This window comes from Epinephelus lanceolatus, chromosome 14, assembly GCF_041903045.1.
Source record: "Epinephelus lanceolatus isolate andai-2023 chromosome 14, ASM4190304v1, whole genome shotgun sequence".
Classification (NCBI taxonomy): Eukaryota; Metazoa; Chordata; class Actinopteri; order Perciformes; family Serranidae; genus Epinephelus; species Epinephelus lanceolatus.
The window spans coordinates 19,106,139-19,131,990 of NC_135747.1; the positions used below are offsets into that span (position 1 = coordinate 19,106,139).

Below are 25,852 nucleotides of genomic sequence, written 5' to 3' on the forward strand. Positions count from 1 at the left end.
AAGTCTCATGCATCTACTGCACCGTCTACTCCAAGACAGTGGGAATTCTTAAAAACTTGCCCCAGTGCAGTTGCATCCATTGAGCTATGAAAATTTGATTGTTGTTTCAGACTCAGAAATCCCACCATTTTGCTGAAATCTGACAAACATGCTTTTCAGTAGGAGGATTCTGGTGTTACTCAGAGACAAAAGTATTATATCCTCTCCTGACAATTTAATATAGAACAATTCCTTCTTAAAAGATGAGAAAACATGTACAACAGAGACAACATCTCCAATAAAAAACATTATAGATATAATACACATGTAGACGGAAATAGTGGGTGGGTAAAAAAAAAAAAAAACTTTGAAGGAGCAGAAAAATACATAAAAAAATATCACTAGATTTACAGAGGAACTCCAAGACATGAAATGCCTCTCTCTTTATATATATTATTAGCTGATCTTACCCATGATCCAGCAATCCACAAACACTGATGTATTCAATATGTTAAAGTCAAACAATTAGTTTAACTTTGAATGCTCAGGATCTGCTGTCAACTGTCTGAGGTATTTATGAACTAAGATGTGTTTTACAGTATTTCACTTTAGAGGACTAAGATTTCAAGACTTCATAAAAGAGATAAGACTTCACAAAAAGCACATGTCAGGCATGGATATCATGTTTCTGACTCAATCTTGGCATTACGGTGTCAGTCTATCCAAGTGGTTCAACTGCTGATTTCCTCCAAGAGCAGCAATCTTGCAATGATGCTTAATTACATTAATGCACATCTCTTGGCATATTATCTACATACACTGCAAACATTCTTGTTTATATTTTCTAGGATGTCATACTTATACACAAATCTATAACCGCCTGAGACCCTGTTTCCTCATGGGGACATCATATTTGGGGTTAACTGCACCTTGATTCTGCTTAGCTTAGACCTGTTGTCCTCATTTGTGGACACTTTTTTTGTGTCTTCCAGTGGTGGTACAATCCACTAATCAATGTAAAAACAAAACGACAGCCATCTCTGCCAAGTCAGTCTGCAGCTGATCCTGACACAAAAGTGGACAAGGTCTACGTTTGTAGTTTGATAAGACAACAAATTAGACCAATTTTAGCAACAGCAACAAGCTAAGACTGTTAATTAGAAAGTACTCGTTTGAAGACATTGGACATTGGGACTTTATTATCATCTTGTTTGAGGACATTGGGACATAGTCTCATTTGAGGATATTGGGACTGTATTATCATCTCGTTTGAGGACACTGGGACATAGTCTCATTTGAGGACATTTATCGTCTCATTTGAGGACATTGGGACGTAGTCTCATTTGAGGACATTGGGACTTTATTATCATCTTGTTTGAGGACATTGGGACGTAGTCTCATTTGAGGACATTTATCGTCTTGTTTGAGGACATTGGGACATAGTCTCATTTGAGGACATTGGGACTTTATTATCATCTTGTTTGAGGACACTGGGACGTAGTCTCATTTAAGGACATTTATCATCTTGTTTGAGGACATTGGGACGTAGTCTCATTTGAGGACATTGGGACTTTATTATCATCTTGTTTGAGGACATTGGGACGTAGTCTCATTTGAGGACATTTATCGTCTTGTTTGAGGACATTGGCACATAGTCTCATTTGAGGACACTGGGACTTTATTATCATCTTGTTTGAGGGCATTAGGAAGTAGTCTCGTTTGAGGACATTGGGACTTTATTATCATTGATAATGTTTAGTTTTTTATACTTATCGGGTCCTACTGATCCCATGCATTGAAAATGCATACCAAACAAAAGTTTGGGTCTCAGGAGGATAATTCATGTGTGTGTCCTGTGTCTGACTTTGCTTCTGAAGTTTGGGGTTTCCAAGAACACAGTGCATTATAAAGCACTTCGATCCTTCCTGGGTGTCTATACATTTACTTCAGTTTTGTCCATTAGCAGAGATTTGGTTTGGGAAACATCAAGTAAAAAGTGAAATGCTTCAGCTTTGGGATAGACTGTGAAGACGTTATATCGGAGACCCACTGAAAATATGTTTCACTGGGACACCTCCCATTGTCATCCCTGGGCTAATGAGATGAAATCATTATTCCGGAACAGGTTACCTGTGATACTCAGGAGATTAGGAGTGAAATGTTTCGAGAAAAATGGTGTCTTATGTATATATGGTATTAACATGAACCACGAACTTATTGTCTCATGAAGACTAGCCACAGTGTGGAACCTTACCTTAAGTACTATCTAAACAAAAGACAAAGATCTCTATGAACACAGTTGCACTTAGAAACATTACCATTAGCCTGAGAGACTGGAAGCTTTATCGCCATCCCAGAGGAGGACAGAATTTGTTTGTTTTGTCTTCTTGTTTTACTGTCCTGTATACGGAGACATAAGGAATTTACTTTTCAATAAAAAGGCCTCTGTCTATGTTGATTTCTTTCGGTTGGATGATCATGAAAAATTTGAGATTTGTTTCAGCAAGGGAACCTTTTTTTGTAGCTGAATGTCTTTGCCAGGTCTGGGATAGAAGGCAGAGTATTCTGTTTCTGGACTTGAGTAGTTAAATAACATGTACTTTTGATTGTTACTGCAATGTCATTGTAATGGTGTCTTGTAATCCCATGAGGGCTGGGCACATGCACATCCCTTAGACTTCTATCAACTGCACAGCTTTTTCATTTTTATTACATATTTGACGTATTTTTATAGCATTTTTCATAGTTTAATTGTAATTTTCTATTTTCTAATTTCTATTCTATATTTATGTCTCTTGATATTTGCAATACTTGCTTTTATTGTTAATTAATTTTCTCTTGATATGTTTATGTTATGCATCAATAACCCAAAGGAAATTCCTTGCACGTAAAAACCATTGGCAGTTAACAGGAATCTAAATCTAATACCAAAGGTACTTAAAGCAGCCAGAGTTTCTTTTAAACATATATTTAGGTTGCTCTGCAGCCGCATGATATTGCAAACACTGGGTAATGAATGTTCAGGGACATTTATGATAGAAAGTCTCACAAATTAAATAAAATGAATGAGCCATGTTAAAGGAGAAAATAATTAATTTAAAGTATGCTGCACTTTCATTTGCTGTGACATTTGTCATTGGGTTATTGCATACTGAAGCACATTTAATTAAGCGAACAAAAATGTTTGTTAGACACTTCATCATGACTGTGTTGATTATAACTTAGCATCACAAGAATGACCACCTCATAACTATGGAAAAACAATCTTGCAGACTGAGAGAACTTCTCAAGCTATCACGCTTCAGTAGTTGTAAAATGTGTAATAAGCTTCAAAGTTTCAGCACACTGATGGAAGTGTAGCAGCTGATATCTGCCCTCTTTGGTCCCGTACAGATTTCCTTTTTTACAGGAAGTATCTTCACAAAACAGATGAGCACAGCTGCCGGGGACAGATATGCGTCTATTTCACTGATTTTTCTCATATTGCCCACCACAGGCTACAGGTCAATACAAATGGTAAGCATGTATTGGCTCATTTGAGGGATAGCAGGCATTTCTTTTTTTTTTTCCTCATTCCTTTGCCCTATCAGTCCAGATCATTTCCAAAAGACAGGGGAAGAAAATGATATGGGCTGACCAACAGTGGAAAGGGGAGCAAGAAAATGTATCTGTCAGTCAAACAAGGAGACAGGTTTTAACCCGGCCTACAATTACACACACACACATACACACCTCCAAACGCGTTCTTACAGACAGGGATGCAACCAATTGCTTCAGTCAATTTGAGGAAGGGTAGGTTTAAAATGAATGTCACTACGGCAAAGTTTTGATGCAGCATTTCCTATCAGTTACAACAACACAATACACACATACAGTATATGCATGCACACGCATAAAAACCTGTATAGAAATACACACCAACATGACACATCATCAACCTCTCACTATCATCCGTTGCTTATTTTCCCTGCAAAAGGATGGAGAATCATTCATTTTCAGGCGCCGCTGTCCCCGTATCTCACACACTCTTTTTCTTTCTCACACACGCACTGACAAGCAATCCATTTGGTGACTGTTGCAGTTGGGAGAAGAAACTGAAATACTGATATTAGGTAAACACTGAAAACATATACTGGGCTTCATTGGTGGTTGTAGAAACCCCAGAGTGGGGATCACAACCTGATTTACAGGCCTTACGGTGGATTTGACTCTAGCACAGACTTCCCTCTGGCATTCTCCGCACATAACAAAAAGAAAGGTGGAGGAAATGTAAAAAGTAAGCCGCAGAAAATCGCTTCCGATATTGGTGAGGAAAAGATTTGTCGGGACTCTTAAATTTCCTTTGTGTCGGCTGAAGCGAGCTCCTCCTCTCTGCTGTCTGTAGCTTTCAAACTAGTTCCTGGTCAAACTCTTTCACCCCATTTTCCCTCTCTAACCTTTCTCCTCAGGAATTCTTTCCCTCAACGGTCTCACTTCCCACCCCACACTGTCCTTCTTCGTGTCAAATTAAAGTGATGGAAATGAACTTGAGGGGACGCTAATTGCAATTGTCAATCCAATCTAGGCCGGGGCTGAAAGACAGGGGCTCCCTAGCACTTCATCAGTCTTCATTAATATTGAAGGAGTTTGCTGAGGAGCAGGGGGCCAACGTAATCTGCACTCATCTAACAGTGCACCAACAATTAGGAAGCTGGGGAGGGCACCAATGGTGCCTGAGGGACAAATATGCCAGTCAAGAAGAAGTATGAAGAAAGATGTCAGAAGACGGGGATGGAGTGCAGGAGTAGATGCTGCTTTCAAATGCTGTGGGAAATAGCTTGCGAAAGCAATTTCATTTGTAACGTTTGCCCTACAGTAAGCTGCATATGAATGACCTATCAGGAGGTAATAGAATAGATGGCAGCAGCATGAATTTCCCTTTTTTTCCATACATGCACAGCAATAACTGTACTTTATACAGTACAGGCCAAAAGTTTGGACACACCTTCTCATTCAATGCGTTTTCTTTATTTTCATGACTATTTACATTGTAGATTCTCACTGAAGGCATCAAAACTATGAATGAACACATGTGGAGTTATGTACTTAACAAAAAAAGGTGAAATAACTGAAAACATGTTTTATATTCTAGTTTCTTCAAAATAGCCACCCTTTGCTCTGATTACTGCTTTGCACACTCTTGGCATTCTCTCCATGAGCTTCAAGAGGTAGTCACCTGAAATGGTTTCCACTTCACAGGTGTGCCTTATCAGGGTTAATTAGTGGAATTTCTTGCTTTATCAATGGGGTTGGGACCATCAGTTGTGTTGTGCAGAAGTCAGGTTAATACACAGCCGACAGCCCTATTGGACAACTGTTAAAATTCATATTATGGCAAGAACCAATCAGCTAACTAAAGAAAAACGAGTGGCCATCATTACTTCTATTAGATCTTTGGTTCCAACTGCCGTGTCTTTGTGAGACGCAGAAAAGGTGAACGGATGGATTCCACATGCCTGGTTCCCACTGTGAAGCATGGAGGAGGAGGTGTGATGGTGTGGGGGTGTTTTGCTGGTGACACTGTTGGGGATTTATTCAAAATTGAAGGCACACTGAACCAGCATGGCTACCACAGCATCCTGCAGCGACATGCCATCCCATCCGGTTTGCGTTTAGTTGGACCATCATTTATTTTTCAACAGGACAATGACCCCAAACACACCTCCAGGCTGTGTAAGGGCTATTTGACCAAGAAGGAGAGTGATGGAGTGCTGCGGCAGATGACCTGGCCTCCACAGTCACCGGACCTGAACCCAATCGAGATGGTTTGGGGTGAGCTGGACCGCAGAGTGAAGGCAAAGGGGCCAACAAGTGCTAAACACCTCTGGGAACTCCTTCAAGACTGTTGAAAAACCATTTCAGGTGACTACCTCTTGAAGCTCATGGAGAGAATGCTAAGAGTGTGCAAAGCAGTAATCAGAGCAAAGGGTGGCTATTTTGAAGAAACTAGAATATAAAACATGTTTTCAGTTATTTCACCTTTTTTTGTTAAGTACATAACTCCACATGTGTTCATTCATAGTTTTGATGCCTTCAGTGAGAATCTACAATGTAAATAGTCATGAAAATAAAGAAAACGCATTGAATGAGAAAGTGTGTCCAAACTTTTGGCCTGTACTGTATATCTTACTATATAATGATGAAAACTCTGTGTGTGGGTGTGTTTGTGTGTCTGTTCCACGTTTTTCTTCTCACTGACTTGGTCAATCCATGTGAAATTTGGCACAGTGGTAGAGGGTCATGGGAGGATGCGAATGAAGCAATATTACATCAATTGGCCAAAGGGGGGGCAAACTTTGAATGGGCATATCTCATGCCCCGTATGTCGTAGAGACATGAAACTTTGCACAGAGATGCCTCTGCTCATGAGGAACACATTTGCCTCAAGAACCCATAACTTCCGGTTATGTAGATTTTCCGCCATTTTGAATTTTTTGAAAAACACTTACTCTTCCGATCTGCATAAACTTACTAAAACTGAGCTTCTATAAGGCAATGAATATTGCGGAGGGCGTGGCTCATCACATAAAGGTGTATAACATCTCAAGGGTTTCACCGATCACCACGCAACTTCGTAGGCATATGACCACACATAATCTGAGGGGACCCCTCCATTATTGACCCGCTCAATCAAAAATGGGGGCGCTAGAGAGCTAATTTCTTATCTAGGCCTAACCGCCGTATCGATTTTTACTAAACTTGGTAGATATGTAGAACAGGACGCCTCAAGGTGACTGGAGAAATGTAACTCTAATTGGCAACTGGGTGGCGCTATAACAACAGAAAAATGCTTAAATATGGCTAAAATGCGACTGATTGCTGTGGCTCCCCCTGTGGCCGGATGGTTTTTTTTTTTTTTTTTTTTTTTAATTTTTGGTATGACTAAGTCATGGTATGGTATGCTGTACAATCATGGAAACTGTCAGTGTGTCATTCTGTCAGTCACTCATTCTGTCTTTCCCACGTTTTTCAAAAACTCTGTCTGAATACATTGCTCTTCTTAATGGGTTCAGTTGACTATTTAATCTGCGATTTCCTATGACCTGTATCCCAAACACACACCATGTGAAACTGTACGTTGGCAACTGTGCACTCAATGGGTATGGACTAGTTTTTAAAATAATCATGTACAATATTATAACTCAACATTTAAAACTCGACTTTATATATTACTGTTGACCTGAATGAACAAACCCCTTAACAGTGTCAACAAAAATGTCAAATAATAAGAAAGGTACTATCTGTTGCTGATTTATGGTGTAATATCGTATTTGTATTTTACAGGTGTTGCCTTTACGGCATCCAACCCTTTACACTCAGCTTTTGTCACAATCATAACTTGTATTCTTCTTTTACAATCCCCGCATGCATAAATTGTAACTCTGATATATTTCTGACAGGCCCCCGAAGGCTGCATAATGTTAATTTGTTAGGTCGACTCAGTCACAATTTATGAACCAGCAATCCGTCTGTCATTGTGAGTGCAGCTTACAGTTTGAAAGGTAGGAGTACATCAAAATAAATCTGGTGAGGGTAGAAAGATGGGACTGATGATTTGGTCATGCATTTTAGGGCCCTGCCCCACATACACACACACACACACACATACATATAGGCACACACATGCAATGCCAATACATGTGGCAACTGGTCATTCCACAGAAGGGTTTTCAGATGGTTGTTGTCCACAGACCCAGATGGTCAGTCCACCTCCTCTGGCAAGGCTATGCTTTACCAAGTGAGCTATAAAGCCATCATGATAGAGCAGTTACGCTCTGTTGCTGTTTATTTTTGCAGTTTGGGGCTTTGCAAAATCTTTTTTTTTTTTTTTAAACCCAGTACCTGTAGGTCAGAGGCTTTCTTTTCATTAAAAAAATCCTCCTTTACATAACCTTCAACTTGCAAACACTGATGAACTTGCTGTACACCTTGTTACATAATACTGTACATCAGTGATGGTGCTCGTTCGCTCTACTAGCGAACAAAACATGTGATCATGACCTCGGAAGTTATTAATCTTCCCATTGCAGCATAGAACAGCTTGGGTTGGACCTACTGCACTCTAGCTTTCCCTTGGCCCTACATGCAGCATTTCAAAAATACTTTTATTGCCTGCATTATGTTACATCTTGAATTGCTTACCCCCGAATCCCAATTAACCAACTGGCCCCTTCAAATCAAAGCAGGGTCAAGACACGTTGGACTGAAGGAACATAGAGAGAGGTCACTTCTGCTGCATCCCTCTATCCGAGCTACTCTTTCCCATCCCATAGAAAAATAATGAATAAAATTAAATGAATGTATTTTTTATTATGTTGATAACCTTGTTAAAAAAAACACTAACTGAAGTAAGCAGACATCTTTAATCTCAAGTAACCCTTTAGTTTGCGTTATGCCTGCTTACTAATGCACTCACAGCGTTTTCCATCTGGTATGCATCACTGTGACAGACAAGCGTTGGGTCAAGTGAACACTTCACACAAGTGTGAAGGCCACATTAACAGACCATCATCGTCATTGCCTAGAAGCTTCCTTTAGCACATAGGTGTTATGGCATGAGACAGCCATATGCAGGAAAGAAAGATGAACATGATCACGAAGCCAACCGCGTTTGTGGTTGTGCTGTTTTGGACCACATTATATATATTATATTATATCTATCTTACTATATAATGACGAAAACTCTGTCTGTGTGTGTGTGTGTCTGTTCCATGTTTTTCTCCTCACTGACTTGGTCAATCCATGTGAAATTTGGCACAGTGGTAGAGGGTCATGGGAGGATGCGAATGAAGCAATATTACATCAATTGGCTGAAGGGGGGCGCTATAGCAACCGATTGAAATTGCAAACTTTGAATGGGCATATCTCATGCCCCGTATATCGTAGAGACATGAAACTTTGCACAGAGATGCCTCTGCTCATGAGGAACAAATTTGCCTCAGAACCCATAACTTCCGGTGATATAGATTTTCCACCATTTTGAATTTTTTGAAAACACTTAAAATCGATCTCTTCCTATGAAGTTTGACCGATCTGCATGAAACTCTGTGAACATAATCTAGGGACCAATATCTAAAGTTCCCTCTTGGCAAAAGTTGGAAAACTTAGTAAAACTGAGCTTCTATAAGGCAATGACTTTAACTATCTGCCTTTCAGCGTGCTACCTCAACTACTAATGTAAAGTTGGGGGCTTTTTTGGCTATATTTGACAGGACAGTGAAGCATGACAGGATAGATGGGAGAGAGAGAGCAAGGAAGACTTGCAGCAAAGAACAAAGGCCGGATTCCAACCCCCACCACTGCAACAAGGGCTAGCCGCACCTCAGTCAATACAACATATAAACACTCTACCTCAACTACTAATGTACAGTTTTAGCCCACTAACTATCCCACTATTGGCAGTGGTACTACTGTACTTTCAATAAAGCAATCATACTATCAAATCCACAAAAACTCTGTCTGAATACATTGCTCTTCTTAATGGGTTCAGTTGACTATTTATTCTGCAATTTCCTATGACCTGTATCCCAAACACATACCATGTGAAACTGTACGTGAGCAACTGTGCACTCAATGGGTATGGACTAGTAATAGTTTATTCTAGCTCATCACCTTGTAGAGGAAGATTAAAAAAAAGAAGAAGAAAGCAAGTGGATGAACGTGATTAATGGAAAGAAAAGAAGGAGGTTGTAATGGAGGTATTCATGTGAATATACAATGTTTGTTGTCCAAGCTTCATTTACATTTTCTCTACTCTTGTCAGACACTAATAACACAAGGCCTGTTGGAAATCAAAATGTTTCCATTTGTAAATGATAATTCCATAATTTATTAGCAGCACGAGGAGGGGAGTCAGCGAATCGGCGCTGGGCTGCTAAACAATCTGATCACTGCATTAATATTGGGAGGAAAATGACATGTTTACTAATGGTTGCAATGGCAAGACAAACAATCCGACTGTGTGACTGTGGGTTCCTACTGGGACTGGTAAGAGGGGAAGAGAGGGAAAAATTAATATTTCATAATCACAGATCAGTTTATGAGCGCACGCGTGGAAGTGACATGAGGGAAAAGAGAAGACGCCAAAGTGTGTGTTTGCCTTCCTCTGCGTGCCATTCACAAAAGAGAAAACGTCACATGTTGTGCTGGCCGCAACTTGTCATTTCAATCTCTTAATGTGCATGCACTCAGTATGCAAATGTACGCTCTGCTCACGATACGAGGGACAGATTCAAAAGGAATGAGAATATGGATCTGGGAGTGATTTAAACGCTGACGATGTAAGCACTGCGTGTGGTTAAAGCTCACTGTCGTGCTGTTGGTTTGAATGTGCATAATGGGGGGGAGTGGGGAGAAAGCCTCAGTGCTGAAATGCAGTTATTAATCACAGTGCGAGCGTTGATTCATCTGTCGTGGAGGCAGTTTGGAAGATGGACTCTATTTACTGCTAAAGCTGTTTGAGGGGCTTTGGGAGGCAGCCATCAATCTCTTGGCTATCTTGAAAAGAAAGAGCCAATGCACAGGCATCAGTTTCAATCACCTCCCAGAGACAGGTGGTATGGTAAGCTGCTGCACAATAGTTTTTTTTTTTCTACTTCTTCACTCCTTCCCTTCTTCTCTACCTCAAGGTGAAGTTCTTCCCTCCCTGGGGAACCATGTTATTAATGTGTTTTATCATAATAATAATAATATTCTCTAAAAATACACACTGCACCCTGCCCTCTTGCTCCCCTGCTGTTTGGCACCCTGCATTCCTAATTAGCATCTTCAATTAACCCATGTTAATTGCCAAGCGTGGAAAGGTGGAGGAACCTGGCAAGTTGGTGCCACAGGGAGTTGTTTTGTAAATGAGTGGTGGTGTAATGTAGTAGTGGGCAGGTAAAAAGGGGATTGTAGTCAAAAGCACCTTTAACCTCGACCTGCGAAGACTTGGCTGTATGTAATAGTGACTTGTGTAGATGTAAAAGGTGGGGGTGTGAATGTTGTTTTGAAATACAAATTGGTTCTGTGTAGTTAAACAGCAATCACACTTGGTTGTGAACTGCATCCCTTCCCCCCCTCACGATATTTTTTCATCCGAGTCAGTGGGGCCTATTACCTCTGCAGGGGTCTAATAGTAGCACTTTGCCATCCATTGCTGTCTCTTTCTTAATATCATCTTGGTTTTGTTTTGCATCGCGGGGGGTGTTGTCAGTATTGCTCTGCACAATGCCGAACACTTAATGACTCTGTCTTTGATTTGCTGCTTTGATCAGTCTTGATTTTTGTTGCCCATACAAACTAAATACCCGAGAGAAAATAAGCTACAACATTAATTTTACCTGATGTAAACAAACCATTTCGCCACATTAACTTCAAATCATCACTGTAAGGAGCAAAATATTAAAATAAAGAAAAAAAAAAAAAAAAAGCACAGCTTGCCTCGTTGGGGGGATTGCCTTCTCTGCAAAGCCTCTGGAGCCCAGTTCATTCGCACAGCAATACCAACCCATGAATGCAGTCAGCACTTTAGCGTAACACCAGGGGAGCTCCCCAGACCCCCAGATAAACTGGAATCAATTGGAGTTGGATGGCGTTAGCAGTGCAGAGTGCTGCCAGAATGGTCGAGGGTGATGTTCTTGAGAAGTGGGAGGCCAACAAAGGTCAACAGCAGCAGCTGACTTTACCAAAAAAACATGCAGTTTTTTTTCTTCTTTTTTCCAGTAACCGTAACTTCTCCTGCCTCCCTCTGACCTCTCATTACCACGCTATTACCGCTCTGGCCCCTGAAGGACTGCGGCCTTCTCCCACTACTGCATTTGTATATGTATGCATGTGTCCATCAAAACAGAATAGGAGTAAGCAAGTCTGCCTCAGATCTGCCTGTAGGCGACATATGCAGCAACCCAGAGGCGGAGGTGCCAATATTGCCCCCTCCCCGCCCCCCATCTGACCCCCTTTGTGATGTGTTCCTAGGCACGACTGTTTGGTGTGCTTTTTGTGGGTATGTGCTGTTTGTGTAATTTCATTTGTGTGTGATGTTCTTTTGTACGTAATTTCACCATGTTGTATTGTAATGTATCATATGATATTTGTGGTGAGGGGTGGGGCAAGCTTGCCTAGGGCACCAAACATGCTAGGTCCAGCACTGCACCTCAGCTCCCTCATCCAAACAACATGTACCTCATTAGCATCAGAGAACAACATTCACCTTAGCCTCCACTCTTTCATTTACCACATCTCACTGCTGCCTATGGATACTGCTGAAATAATGTTACTCCATGTCACACCTGACCCTCTCCTTGACAGTGTGAATTACTTGTCTCACATAATCAGTCGCAAAATAAGAGGATTTAAAAAGAGAAAAAAAAAAATCTCCTAAATATCTTAACATTTTCCGGATGTGTTCGGAAAGATAGGGATTCATGTTCAGCGCAACAGCACTTCTCCTTCCCTGTCTATGAATCACTTAATCAAAAAGGAGATTAGCCAGATCAAGTTATTTGGATTTTGATTATTCTATGCCTCAGATCACAATGGCGCAAGCGCACAATCACTTAGACACTCTGAGAGGAGAGGAAGTCTGATTACCCCCGATTAAAGCAACATTCCTTGCCGCTTATCATTGGATATGTAGACACTAATCTGAGTGCTGATTGGTTGGAAGGGGTCTGCACAGGGGCATTCTCTCAGCGACAAGGTCAAATGAGAAAGGAGTACTGAAAAAGTTCACATTCTGAAGTTTTTAACTCAGATTTAGACAACTGCTTGTACAAATAATGGAAGAGGTGGATGTTTGGAGAGTTATTCTTATGCACTGAAATCTAGACGTATTCTAGAAAGTACTGTAATTACCATAATTTATATTGATATATATCTTACACTCAGAAATGTAACAGGGCTAGCACCTTTCAAACTTCTGTCTACTTGAAATGATTTTGCATTTCTTGCTTTTCGTGCAAGCTGAGACTGTCAGTGACATCTGGGTCAAGTTACATGTTGATTGTCTGGCAACATGTCACTCACAAGTTTTTTACATGAATCAAGCATATTGACCTATCTCTGGTAAGTTTCAAGTTAAGAATTGAATTACATTTCACAACCAGTTTACTGTATCATTTTGTCTAGTCCTTACTCTGAGGAAGGTCAGGTCCCGACTGCGGTCGATGCTTGTGATCTCGAGATTGCCCATTACGACTTCACAGTTCTCGTAGTATTTCCTCAGAGTGCGGTACTGCTGTTCCAGGTCCGACAGGGTGCTCAGCTTGTTCTCTGTACCAGCACATACTGGGGAAAATAAGAGACAGGGACAGAGGAATAAGACAACGTTATTAAAGTCATATTAGCTAAAGCAGGGATTGATATGGAAAGCAATCACACAGACACTGAGTGAGTCCCACTTTGGTTTCCAACAGCTTGAAGCTTGATAATGAACACCACAGCCCTGCTCACCTCGCTGTGATTTTGAATGTACTCTTACAAGACTGCCAACAAAAATAGTGTGTGCATTCCAAAGTTTGCTTTTTTCCATAAATTAAAAGAAAAGCTACTACAGTATGGGAACATGCATTTCCTATACAAAAAAACTGGTTTGTGCAGCGTGCCAGATTTGTGGTACAAAAAAATCATTCTGATACAGTGTAGTGTAAACATGAGCCCACAGACAGTGAGCTGCAGCACCTGCTCAACTGGCCTGGTCATGTAAGACTAAGGAGTCACCGGACCTCTCTGCACCCCAACCACACCTCACATCACCCCTCGGGGCACATGAAAGCTCTTTAGCGCCTAGCTGGGCTGCTCACATGACAAGTAATTAAACAGGCCTGCTCCCACCCATCACACACCTTGCCGCCCTCCTCCCCATGACGACACAAGCCATCTGCCCAATCAGCTGTTACTGCCCACTCTAGCATGAAAACACACACACACACACACACACACGAATACATGGACACCGACTGAGGAAAAAAAGCACATAAATCCCAATGTCTGTGTGGAATCAGACGGCTTTGTGTACAAACCAGTGTTGGGTAATGGTTACTTTAAAAGTAATCAAAGTACTTTACTGCGTTACTTTTTAAAAAAGTAACCAGTTACTATACTGCGTTACTCCCTGAGTAAAATAACTCAAGTACTTTTAAAATACTTCCAATGTTACTCCCTGAGAAGCACTTTTAAAGTACTTTTAAAGTACTATTGGGCAATGGACCACAGGGCGCTAAGCCTACATTTTTTTGTCTCCACAATTAAAGTTATGGACCACTTGCCCTTCACTGAGATCCAATTCTCCCATCACAGCCGTCACTTTGACCAGTAGAAACACAGAACGATCTGCTGCCGTACACAACTGTATGACAACAACACCCCAGCATTTTTAATGTTTCCTCTAGGGATGTTACCACACAGAGTAAAAGGGGGAAATGACGGTGTGAAACAACAGAGGCACTTTGTCAACCCGCTGAGTTAACGTTACTGTAATTAGTATCAAGCTAGCAAAACATGGTACATCCTCACGGTCGGACATAAAGTTAGGGTGACCGTATTTTGATTTCCAAAAAAGAGGACACTCAGCCGGCCACGACATAGCCTACTTATATGATACTCGCAGTTTACTCAAAGATGCCTTATAATTTGATTATATTTAAAATTTATATGTATCGATAGAAAATTCAGTTATATTACAAAATAATATCTCTCAAAGACAGAAATTCAGATAGGCCCCAATAGGAGACACATACACACACTAGAGTGTGGCGATCCGAGCCCGATGGTACCCGACAGGTTGGGCCAGGTTTGGTCAAATATGTAGCTATAAACTGTATTCGGGCTCGGGTCAGATTCGGTCAGCTTTCAGTGAAAATATAGTGTAAAAATAAATAAAATCCTATTGTCTGTCCTGTTTATTGCTTGGGCACTGTTATTTACGTGACAACACCTGAACATAACACACACAGACACATTGGTTGTTTGTTTCTACCTCTCCCCTCTCTGGAAGTCTCAGACCTCCAGCCGCCCGCCTCCACCTTGATTAAACGCTGAAAATAAAATAAAAGAGGGAGACAGGTTTTTCCTATTTTATCTTATTTTGTTTTATTTCTCCTTCTCCTCTCGCTAGAAGCCTTGGACCTCCCGCCTCCCGCTCCCGTCTCAAACACAGAGGTCTCCTTCTCCACAGCTGAGCACCCAAGGCGCACGCCCGGCCTGTTAAATAGCCTGTAACCATAACAACTGTGTGACACAAACTCAGTGCTTTGGTCATTAAATAATGTCGAGCTCGGTTCGGGTTCGGACAGAAATATGCGGCCCATGCCACGCTCTAACACACACACAAACACACGGAAAACCGGACATTATCATCAGTTTATAAAAACCCTGGGACGCCCCGGACGTGAAAAGTGGACATGTCCTGGCAAAAGAGGACGTTTGGTCAGCCTACATAAAGTAATAACATTAACAAATAGCAGCGGGGCTTTTACTCACCACAACTGCAGAGGCTCCCAGCTTCATTTGAAACAAACTACATTATAGACGGTCCGTTATTTATTAATCCCTCTGTGTGTTTATACATTTACTTTTTATCTGCTCCGTTGTCTTTGTAAAGTTAACACATTGCGTCGTCATTTAAAACTCAACACTTCCTGATTTTCCTTCAAATTAAAAGCCCCTTATAACCTCGGCTGAGAGAATCATATATACATAGACGCCGCATCGAGCGCTGAGCGCATATTGGATGTGGCAAGGCTGCGCTGTAAACTAATAGAAGTGAATGGACTTAATTTCATAAAGCGCCTTTCTTCAAAGAAATTTACGTTAATGCCTCTCGTTATATATATATATACAGTACAGGCCAAAAGTTTGGACACACCTCATTCAATGCGTTTTCTTTATTTTCATGACTATTTACATTGTAGATTCTCACTGAAGGCATCAAAACTATGAATGAACACATGTGGAGTTATGTACTTAACAAAAAAAGGTGAAATAACTGAAAACATGTTTTATATTCTAGTTTCTTCAAAATAGCCACCCTTTGCTCTGATTACTGCTTTGCACACTCTTGGCATTCTCTCTCTTGGCTTCAAGAGGTAGTCACCTGAAATGGTTTCCACTTCACAGGTGTGCCTTATCAGGGTTAATTAGTGGAATTTCTTGCTTTATCAATGGGGTTGGGACCATCAGTTGTGTTGTGCAGAAGTCAGGTTAATACACAGCCGACAGCCCTATTGGACAACTGTTAAAATTCATATTATGGCAAGAACCAATCAGCTAACTAAAGAAAAACGAGTGGCCATCATTACTTTAAGAAATGAAGGTCAGTCAGTCCGGAAAATTGCAAAAACTTTAAATGTGTCCCCAAGTGGAGTCGCAAAAACCATCAAGCGCTACAACGAAACTGGCACACATGAGGACCGACCCAGGAAAGGAAGACCAAGAGTCACCTCTGCTTCAGAGGATAAGTTCATCCGAGTCACCAGCCTCAGAAATCGCAAGTTAACAGCAGCTCAGATCAGAGACCAGATGAATGCCACACAGAGTTCTAGCAGCAGACCCATCTCTAGAACAACTGTTAAGAGGAGACTGCGCCAATCAGGCCTTCATGGTCAAATAGCTGCTAGGAAACCACTGCTAAGGAGAGGCAACAAGCAGAAGAGATTTGTTTGGGCCAAGAAACACAAGGAATGGACATTAGACCAGTGGAAATCTGTGCTTTGGTCTGATGAGTCCAAATTTGAGATCTTTGGTTCCAACTCCCGTGTCTTTGTGAGACGCAGAAAAGGTGAACGGATGGATTCCACATGCCTGGTTCCCACTGTGAAGCATGGAGGAGGAGGTGTGATGGTGTGGGGGTGTTTTGCTGGTGACACTGTTGGGGTTTTATTCAAAATTGAAGGCACACTGAACCAGCATGGCTACCACAGCATCCTGCAGCGACATGCCATCCCATCCGGTTTGCGTTTAGTTGGACCATCATTTATTTTTCAACAGGACAATGACCCCAAACACACCTCCAGGCTGTGTAAGGGCTATTTGACCAAGAAGGAGAGTGATGGAGTGCTGCGGCAGATGACCTGGCCTCCACAGTCACCGGACCTGAACCCAATCGAGATGGTTTGGGGTGAGCTGGACCGCAGAGTGAAGGCAAAGGGGCCAACAAGTGCTAAACACCTCTGGGAACTCCTTCAAGACTGTTGGAAAACCATTTCAGGTGACTACCTCTTGAAGCTCATCGAGAGAATGCCAAGAGTGTGCAAAGCAGTAATCAGAGCAAAGGGTGGCTATTTTGAAGAAACTAGAATATAAAACATGTTTTCAGTTATTTCACCTTTTTTGTTAAGTACATAACTCCACATGTGTTCATTCATAGTTTTGATGCCTTCAGTGAGAATCTACAATGTAAATAGTCATGAAAATAAAGAAAACGCATTGAATGAGAAGGTGTGTCCAAACTTTTGGCCTGTACTGTATATATATATATACACACATATATATATGTGTGTGTGTGTGTATATATATATATATATATATATATATATATATATATATATATATATATATATATATATATATATATATATATATAGAGGTAGTGCCGAAAAAATACACAGTATATACTGTGTAATTACTCCTGTGTGGGATCAATAAGGTTCTTATCTTAGCCATCTGAGAAGATCAAATACATTGTTTTTGGTGCCTAACTGTTTCCCAAGTATATTAGTGTGTGTGTGAATGAATAAACTAGAGGCATTAACGTAAATTTCTTTGTAGAAAGGCACTTTATGAAATTAAGTCCATTCACTTGTATTAGTTTACAGCACAGCCTTGCCACATCCAATATGGCGGCAACGTTGATGTATCGCAGCAGCGGGCAAACCCACTCGATGCGGTGTCTACGTATATATGGCTATGGAGAGAATCCCTCCATTTTCTAAATAGGCTTTTATTGTGAAACATTTGTAGGAACTTGGTTGTGGAAGATACAGTAGCTTGAATGTTTACATATGGTGCTTCAAATGAAGCTCCTGCCATCTGCTGACACTTTTAGGCGGCTACAACAACATGTGGGCTGACACATGAACAGACCACGTAGCGAGCCACAAGCTCCGTGGCTTCTTTTAGACTGATAGGTTTAACGTTATCTCCGTTATTAGAACCAAAAGACAGTCGTTGCTGTTTCAGAGTTGAAGGACCAGCGTTCTAAAAGTAACAGAAGTAACTGATGGCTTGTAGAAAATGTACTCAAGTATTTGATTGCTCAAACAGCAAACTAACTCGCTAGGTTACACATTACTGCAAAAAGTAATCAAAGTACTCTAATGCGTTACTTTGTAATGCGTTATACCCAACTCTGGTACAAACCAAAACAACAATCAACCAACAACCCCCTGCCACGTTTGCTTCTGGAGATTTTGGTGAAGATTTCAAGCATTATATGCCCTCACTGTTTTAATCTTAGCATATTCTGTAAAAAGCTGTGGGATTGCTGCCAAATTACAGGTATACTATAAAGAATTGTGGGTTACTGTTTGCAAACAGTATCTCCAGCAGAAGTGAAAGTGACAGCCAACCTCAGATTCACTCTTGCAGGCTACGTTTGCCGTTCTGCCTTGCTGTGTCCTGGATTTTCAAGCGTATTCTTGGATGCATGCTGCTTACAGTCGGGCACCTGGTCGCTACCTTTTAATAAGCTCCCTACTTTCAGTATTCACAATTTTAACCCCAGCCCTAACCCTTTTCCAAAGTAAACTGGGTTAATTTGAATCATTTTTATATGAATGAATGCCATCTGTCTCCATTAAGCACTTTGCCCCAAGCAAATAAGGGGCTTTTTTTTATGAATAATGCTCTGTGAGCTGTCCACACCTGAAAAAAAAAATCTTCCAAAAAGCAACCAAATTATGCAAACACTGTGCTGGCCTTACATTACGTACCATCCCATCCAGGCTCTCCAATGCTCTCTGAACTGGAGCTTTTGGGGTTAGACAGAATGGCACTTTAAGGATGAAGGACGAAAATGAATGATTGATTGAAATATTTGTTTTAATTTAGTTAGTTATTTGCCCGTTCCAACTTGTAAAAATGCTTCTGAGAAAATACTTTCTATTTAATTAATTGAGCAGGAAATGGCTGCCTGACATTTCTATCCACCTGCTGATAATCTGAATCCAGCTCTGCAAAGCTGCGCTCCCATTGGCTGCCTCTCTCAGCTTTTTGTGTCTCTCTTACATGTAGCTTGCTGGCTATATGTTAGCCAGCCAACTAATTAGCTAACATCGGTTCATGTGACAGCATGATATAATGTAATAATGTATAATGTAAAGGCAGTATTGCGCTACATGATGCAAAGGGCAGCATGGTGGTGTGGTGGTTAGCATTGTCGCCTCACAACAAGAGTTTTCCTGGTTCAATCCCAGGAGGGAGCCCTCTGTGCAGAGTGTGCTTGTTCTCCCTGTGTCACCGTGGGTTTTCTCTGGGTACTCCGGCTTACTCCCGCAGTCCAAAGACATGCAGGTTAATGGTGACTCTAAATTGTCTGTAGGTGTGAATGTGAGTGTGAATGGTTGTCTGTCTCTATGTGTCAGCCCTGTGATAGTCTGGTGACCTGTCCAGGGTGTACCCCGCCTCTCGCCCAATGTCAGCTGGGATAGGCTCCAGCCCCCCCGTGACACTCAAGAGTACTCTGGCAACACCAGCATCACTTTATGTCACAATCTTTCATGTGTTTTCTTTTTTTTTTTTTTTTGTCTAAATTTGGTCAAACTCAAACAGTTGTGGGCTGCTCATATTTCTCTTTTCACAACAGCAAAAAAAAGAAGAAGAAAAAAGAAGAAATTATTAGGGGCAGCTCAGCTAAAGAAGGCGAATGGGCTTTTGTGGGGACTTTAGCAATTACCTGTGCACATACCTACCCTGCCTAGGAACATCCGAAACACAACCAAATAAGAAGAAAATAAGAAATTAAGGAAGGGGGCAGGGTCTTTGCAGCAAAAAATACACAGCCACAAACTAGCGAGTCATAAGTGATGATTTAGAGGGATTACTTTTGTCTATACACTGTTTTTTGGAAAACCCTGCAAATATACCTTGATTTGGACACCGACATTCATTCTTTTGCTGCATTATAATTTAGTTTCATTTGCATTGCCATGGCGGTGTGGTTTCTCCCGCCTGCACCCTCCTGATGACAGAGGAGCCATCAGTGTGACAGAGGGGTGACAGGTCCTTCCTTGAGTCTTGTCACACTGTCACCCATGAGCGGTTACCTCTCTCTCTGAACACCTCCACCCTGAAAGATCTTCACTGATACTTTGCATTTTAATCCAAGATCCCTTACACATCCTACTATACACTATACTGTGCTGCTGCTTTCCTCTTCATACCACACATCCCCCTTGATTCAACCTGAGTCTTTGCGCTCTACCCTCTTGGCTAGCAATAAACTAAACTAAACTCATTTACCTGTTTTCTCCACAAAAACACTGTGTGGCAAAAATCTTTCAGTTCCGTTTCCTATTTACTCTCCGTCATTACACCACCAATACATATGGGGAAAAGAGGATTCACCTCAAGGCAACACAGGCTGTAAAGACAAATGGGATTGTGTTTAAACACTTCCACATCTAAGCAGATATTAGATACGTGAAACTATTCCGATGTGACCTAGACAATAATACCTGTACGAGCTGGTGGTGATTAGCTAGGTTGCACATAGCATAACGTGCTGCTCAGGAATGATATATGGCAGACCGGGGTGTTTTCAATAACAGTTAGCGTGGGCTTGAGGGGAGCAGGGTGGAGGGTAGAAGGGGGTCATAAAGTGAGGATAGGTGTAATAAACTGTTATTGCACCCTTGGGGCAGGGCGCTGAGATCAGAGGAAAGGGGCATTGTGGCATGTGATGTCTAGTGAAATTTACTCTTTTTTTTATATCCATTTGCTTCCTCAAGCATGCCTTCAGTAAGCCTGCTGACTTTTGAAACCTGTCTGGAGCTATGTGCTGTCTATATGATGTGTGATTTCTAATGAAACACTATGAAATCCTATAGCTCTGCATTAGCCTGAGATGGCGCTGACTGCCAAGTGAACCACAACAAAACCATCTGTGCTGTGTGGAGCGTATATATGGGAAGAAGTGTGAACTGTTGCAGGTTTAACTGCAAAGCTCGGTGACCATAATGGTGATACGTCTGCATGTGTGTGCAAAAACGTGGGCAGGCCGTAAATAATAGACCTCAGGATGTATACCCCCCCCCCCCCTTAGTGCATGATCGAATCCATGCTCCTTGCTCAATATGTTACATCTGCGCCTGTATATCACAGTAGAGGCATAAAACACAGTCCCTGCTCTTTATATTGGTGCGGCCTGCCTACCCAGGAGGACATGCTATAAGACACGGAGTTGGTGACTGTTTAACATACTGCCTATGATGCAGGAATAGACTGCAGGAACAGATGAATCTTCATATTGTTTAAAACTTACGGCTGTTCTAGAAAAGAGAATCCATCTTATCTGTTTGATGGATTTCACTCCCCGGCACACTTAAAGCAGAGAATGCCAATGAGATTCAATGTCTCTGTTCCATATATATAGTCTATTTGCCCTGTGTGAGTAAATTGATTTAATTTGTTTGCAGGGAATTTCATCTCAGAAGTGATGGATTAAGGCAATGAATCATAATAATTCAGGATTTTCCAATATATGTAATTAATGAGAAGATTATGAGCTGATGGGTGGAAATGCATATCTGGCTCAATTTATATGGTCTATTTTTTTCTGCTGTGCTTTGACATAGACAGCAAGCTTGTAAGTAGCCTTGTTTATCCTCTCAATACTTTTTAAATGATGAGAAAAATATTGGTTTAGGGGAAAAAAAATGCATATTTATGAGGAACCACATGTTTGTAGACACCAATATCAAAAGTGAATATAGATGGACAGCCAAATAGATATAGATATATAGAGGTGGTGCACTAGTAAGTTTGAAGATCCTATATGTTAGTGGAGAAGCCATAACTTTCCATTTCCTGTCACAATGAAAAAAGGTTTCTCTCTCTTCTCCATCCATCTATCTTTCTCTCACAAATCAGTCACAAACTTTCTGAGGGACAGATGGGTAGGTAGCTGGTTTTAGATGGCTTCAATGCAGCCCCCATGCGTCTCCAACAGACAAGACCAGAAAGCATCCATCACTGTCTCTGACACAATCACGGTGTGAGCTATGGAGGGAATGCAAACATTGTGAGATCCTTACATAAAAAATGTTTAAATGTTTGAGAAGAGAATGAAATGCCCAATAGCTGCATTTTCATCCATTTTTCCCCCCCGTTAATATCCTCAACAGGATTACGCAGGCACTGCACTGCTGTGGTTTCTGCTCCTTGCCCAATTCATTTCATAGGTAGTGCACACAACAACTTCATCAATAGTGCCTTGTGCGATTATTGAATGCCTATAAAGCTTGCGAGTCTCTGAGGTTTATAGGCTCCTGCCAGGGAAGCCGGCAAAAGGTCATCCCAATAGCCAGTAACTGACTGAATTAAATAAAGTTGCAAATGTCACTTCCATAAGTAAACACTGTCAATAGCTGAGCTTGGGTAACGTGCCTTGAATAAACAGGGGGTCCTTGTGGAAGTAACACTTAAACGCTGCCTTGCACAGGACAAAAAAATACTACATTTTCTGTCACTGAAAACAAAAAGTGCCACATCTGAGGTCAGAGCTGTCCTTTGTCCCCTAATGTCCCCCAGATGAGCTTTTCTGGCTAAGTATGAGTTACAAGCCACTGCTTCTGATGGTAATCATGGCACAGATTATTGTCCATCTGCTAAGCGGCTTTAATAAGCATCAGAAACAATAACAAGATGAGTGTTCGTGATGACGCCTCGGTCCAGCAACGCTAACCTCTCACTGCCCTCCGAGCTCTGGTCACCTACCAACAATGCTGTCGCTGTCTCCATATGGTCGACCATAAATTAGCATTCATCCCCTCGCTGGTGCACACAGCCCTAACACCTTGTGGGAGTATTCTGCACAGGAATGTCTGCAGCTGCCTAAATGTGCACCCTTTTGCTGTTAGAATTGCATGTATCTGATATATTTCAAACTTGACTACTAAGTGGTTTATGGGTATAATCAGTATATGAACTGTATTATTTAGCCTCACCATCTTCATTAACTCCTTTTCCTGCAGCAGGCTCTTGTGAGCAGGAGTCTACTCTAATAGAATTAAAAAAAAAGACCTAACAACACAAGGAAGAAACAATACCAAATTTTTCAAATAAAAACATGAAATACTACTAAAACTAATGTAAATATATGCATAAACACCATGTGGGAAGTGTATAAACATTCATTTCAAAGATCAGTCCTTATAACTCCTGTCCTCTGAAACCTTCATTAGTTAAATGTTGCTTTCAAAATACAATTCAAAATCCTCCTTTGGTCGACAGAGCACGTGCTGCTCTGGCTCCACGGTACGTCTCCGACATGGTCTCAGTTATAACTCAAACAGATCTCTCTGGTCACAAGGTGGAAATCTCCATGTGCCTAGAGCACTTTTCAAAATCTGGTGAGATGCCATTCAGAATTTATGCACCAAAAGAAGGAACAATTTCCTGCTGATCTTGAACGTGCTCTGACATTGTGTTCTTTAAAACCAATCTAAAAACCTTAGGCCTTTCTCATTTGTCTATTCTGTTCCTCCTCACCTCCTCCATCCTTCTGCCTGCGACCTAGATGTCAACACGCCATCTTGAAGGATGTCTCAATTCCTAAGATGCATCTTAAGGAGAGAGGGGCAAGGAGAGAACAGGCTTGCCAGAGGAGCTATGAGTAAGGATGCACACAGGTATCCTTTCTGCAGTGCTGCATCTAGAATATTTGGCACTTTAGGCAAGCTGCCCACATCCTCCCTAAAAAGTTACAACTGATCCTTTGTTAAGTCCCAGACTGGCCAATCATAACGTAGCATTGGGCCCCCCCAGACCAGGGTCGAACAACAACACAGCAGTGCTCCATTGACTCAGTTGTTTTGCAATCGTTTCAGATTTCCTTCATTTTCAGGCTGGTTTTGTGGATTTGGAGCTAAATGTTGTGCCTGGGGCACGTCGTGTATGAATGAATACCTGGAGAGGTTGGGAAAAAAAATATGTCTCTTCCCTGTTCCAAAACCAAAATCAGACCCTGGAAAGTGTAGGGTTAGCTAGCTAGCTACTGAAGATATAGCCTACTGAATGTATACACATGTTGTTTTTGCTTTTTAATGATTATAACAGTGACAAAAAGACCAACCCTGCTGTACAGGAACCAGTGAAGGGAAGCAGGGAAACTTTGCTGATATTCAACCAGCTGTGTGTCATCACAGTGTGTGCAGATGACCGTTGTTTGACTTTCCCTGGCTGGCAGAGGCACAGCAGCGAAGCCAAACACCATTCATCTGCACACACTGCGATGCCACATAGCTAGTTCAATATCGGGGAAGTGTCCTTTTGTATTCATTGTCTTCTGTGGCGATCAGCAGTGATGTGGTGGTTCACTTTTACACTGTGATCTGTAGCCTATAGTTCGGCTTTACCTTCTAACTATCTTTGTCTTTTTAACCTGTTGTTGCTGCTGAGTCAGTTTGACATCCTGGATATATCCTTCAAACACAGACTGTAGACCGCTCTGTCTGGTTAAAAATATGATAATATTTCTTCAGGAAGTGCAGATAGTTACAGTGTGGGCACCATGCTTACTTCAACAGCTTATTGGACAATCACAAAGGGGCAGGGCTTAGCGAAAGATCAGTTATCTCTTTTATATTTATTGTATAGGTACAAAAACTAATAAGAATCCAATACAAATAGAGAACTTAGCTTAAAACAATAACAATAGAAAACAAACAATAAAAGAATAAGGTATGTGCGAATTAGCAGATTTCAACTTCTGACTTTTTTTTTTTTAATATTGTACCCTGGATGGTTTTTGCCTTCTCATTTTCTCTTGCTCTAATGCTCTCCACACACACTCCACTCCACTGCCCCCTTCGATGATCTACCATTAGATCTTGGCATAATTTTTTCCCTTATGTTGTTCTGGTTGTTTGTTTTTTTTTCCAGGATCAGGACACAATTGTAAGTGTTCCTTTTATACTCATAAGCTGCAATAATTATTTAAGATGACCAAATGTGCAATCAAACCATTTGTCATTCACCGTTTGATGGTGCAGCTGTGCAACACATCATACGTAATGGACATCGCTTTAAAATGACGGCTACAACGCACAGATGTCTCATATTTTTAAATGCCTGTTGCCTTGACTTGTCTCCCTTCGTGTGTCTTCCTTGCCTCCACCTTTGCATCTCAGGTGGGAGGAGCAAGGTGTGAGGAGAGGAGGACAGGAAAGGAGTTGAGGATGTACACACTGGGAAATGAGAGAATTGAGCAAATATATTCAATGGAGACGCCATATTTTTGCGGTATCCTTGTTTGTGTGAGTGTATGTGTTTTTATATGCATGTATGCAGTGATGTCACTGTTTACATGCACACTTTTGCCTCTGTATGATATGGTGCTATACAAATAAATACAATATGTACCTTCCATTACATCCCTCTACTGAATCACAGTGCATTTCACATACACATCTTTAAATGTACGAGTATTTTTTATCAATATATATATAGCTATTTAAACTCTTGTGCGCACTCATATGTTTGGTGTCACAGCATGCTCGGTGATACTGTAGCAGTAAATGAGAAAGCCTGGTGTTGCAGGGAGGAAAACAGATGGAGGGAGTGGAGAGTTTGAATGGAAGCATGAAAACAGTAATCAGGCTACTAATAATACGCTACTGTCATCTTTGTGTGTGTGTGT

The 25,852-nt window shown here is 41.2% G+C and overlaps 1 protein-coding gene across 2 annotated transcripts in view; it reads right to left on the reverse strand.

The window, feature by feature from the left end:
- The window catches only part of erbb4b (erb-b2 receptor tyrosine kinase 4b), a 476,882-nt gene that overhangs the window by 237,905 nt on the left and 213,125 nt on the right, over nucleotides 1-25,852 (reverse strand). For both annotated transcript variants that reach the window (XM_033616755.2, XM_078174431.1), the window contains exon 2: nucleotides 13,133-13,284. In XM_033616755.2, the coding sequence (XP_033472646.2) occupies nucleotides 13,133-13,284 (152 nt within the window). The remainder of the gene's footprint in view (nucleotides 1-13,132; nucleotides 13,285-25,852) is intronic.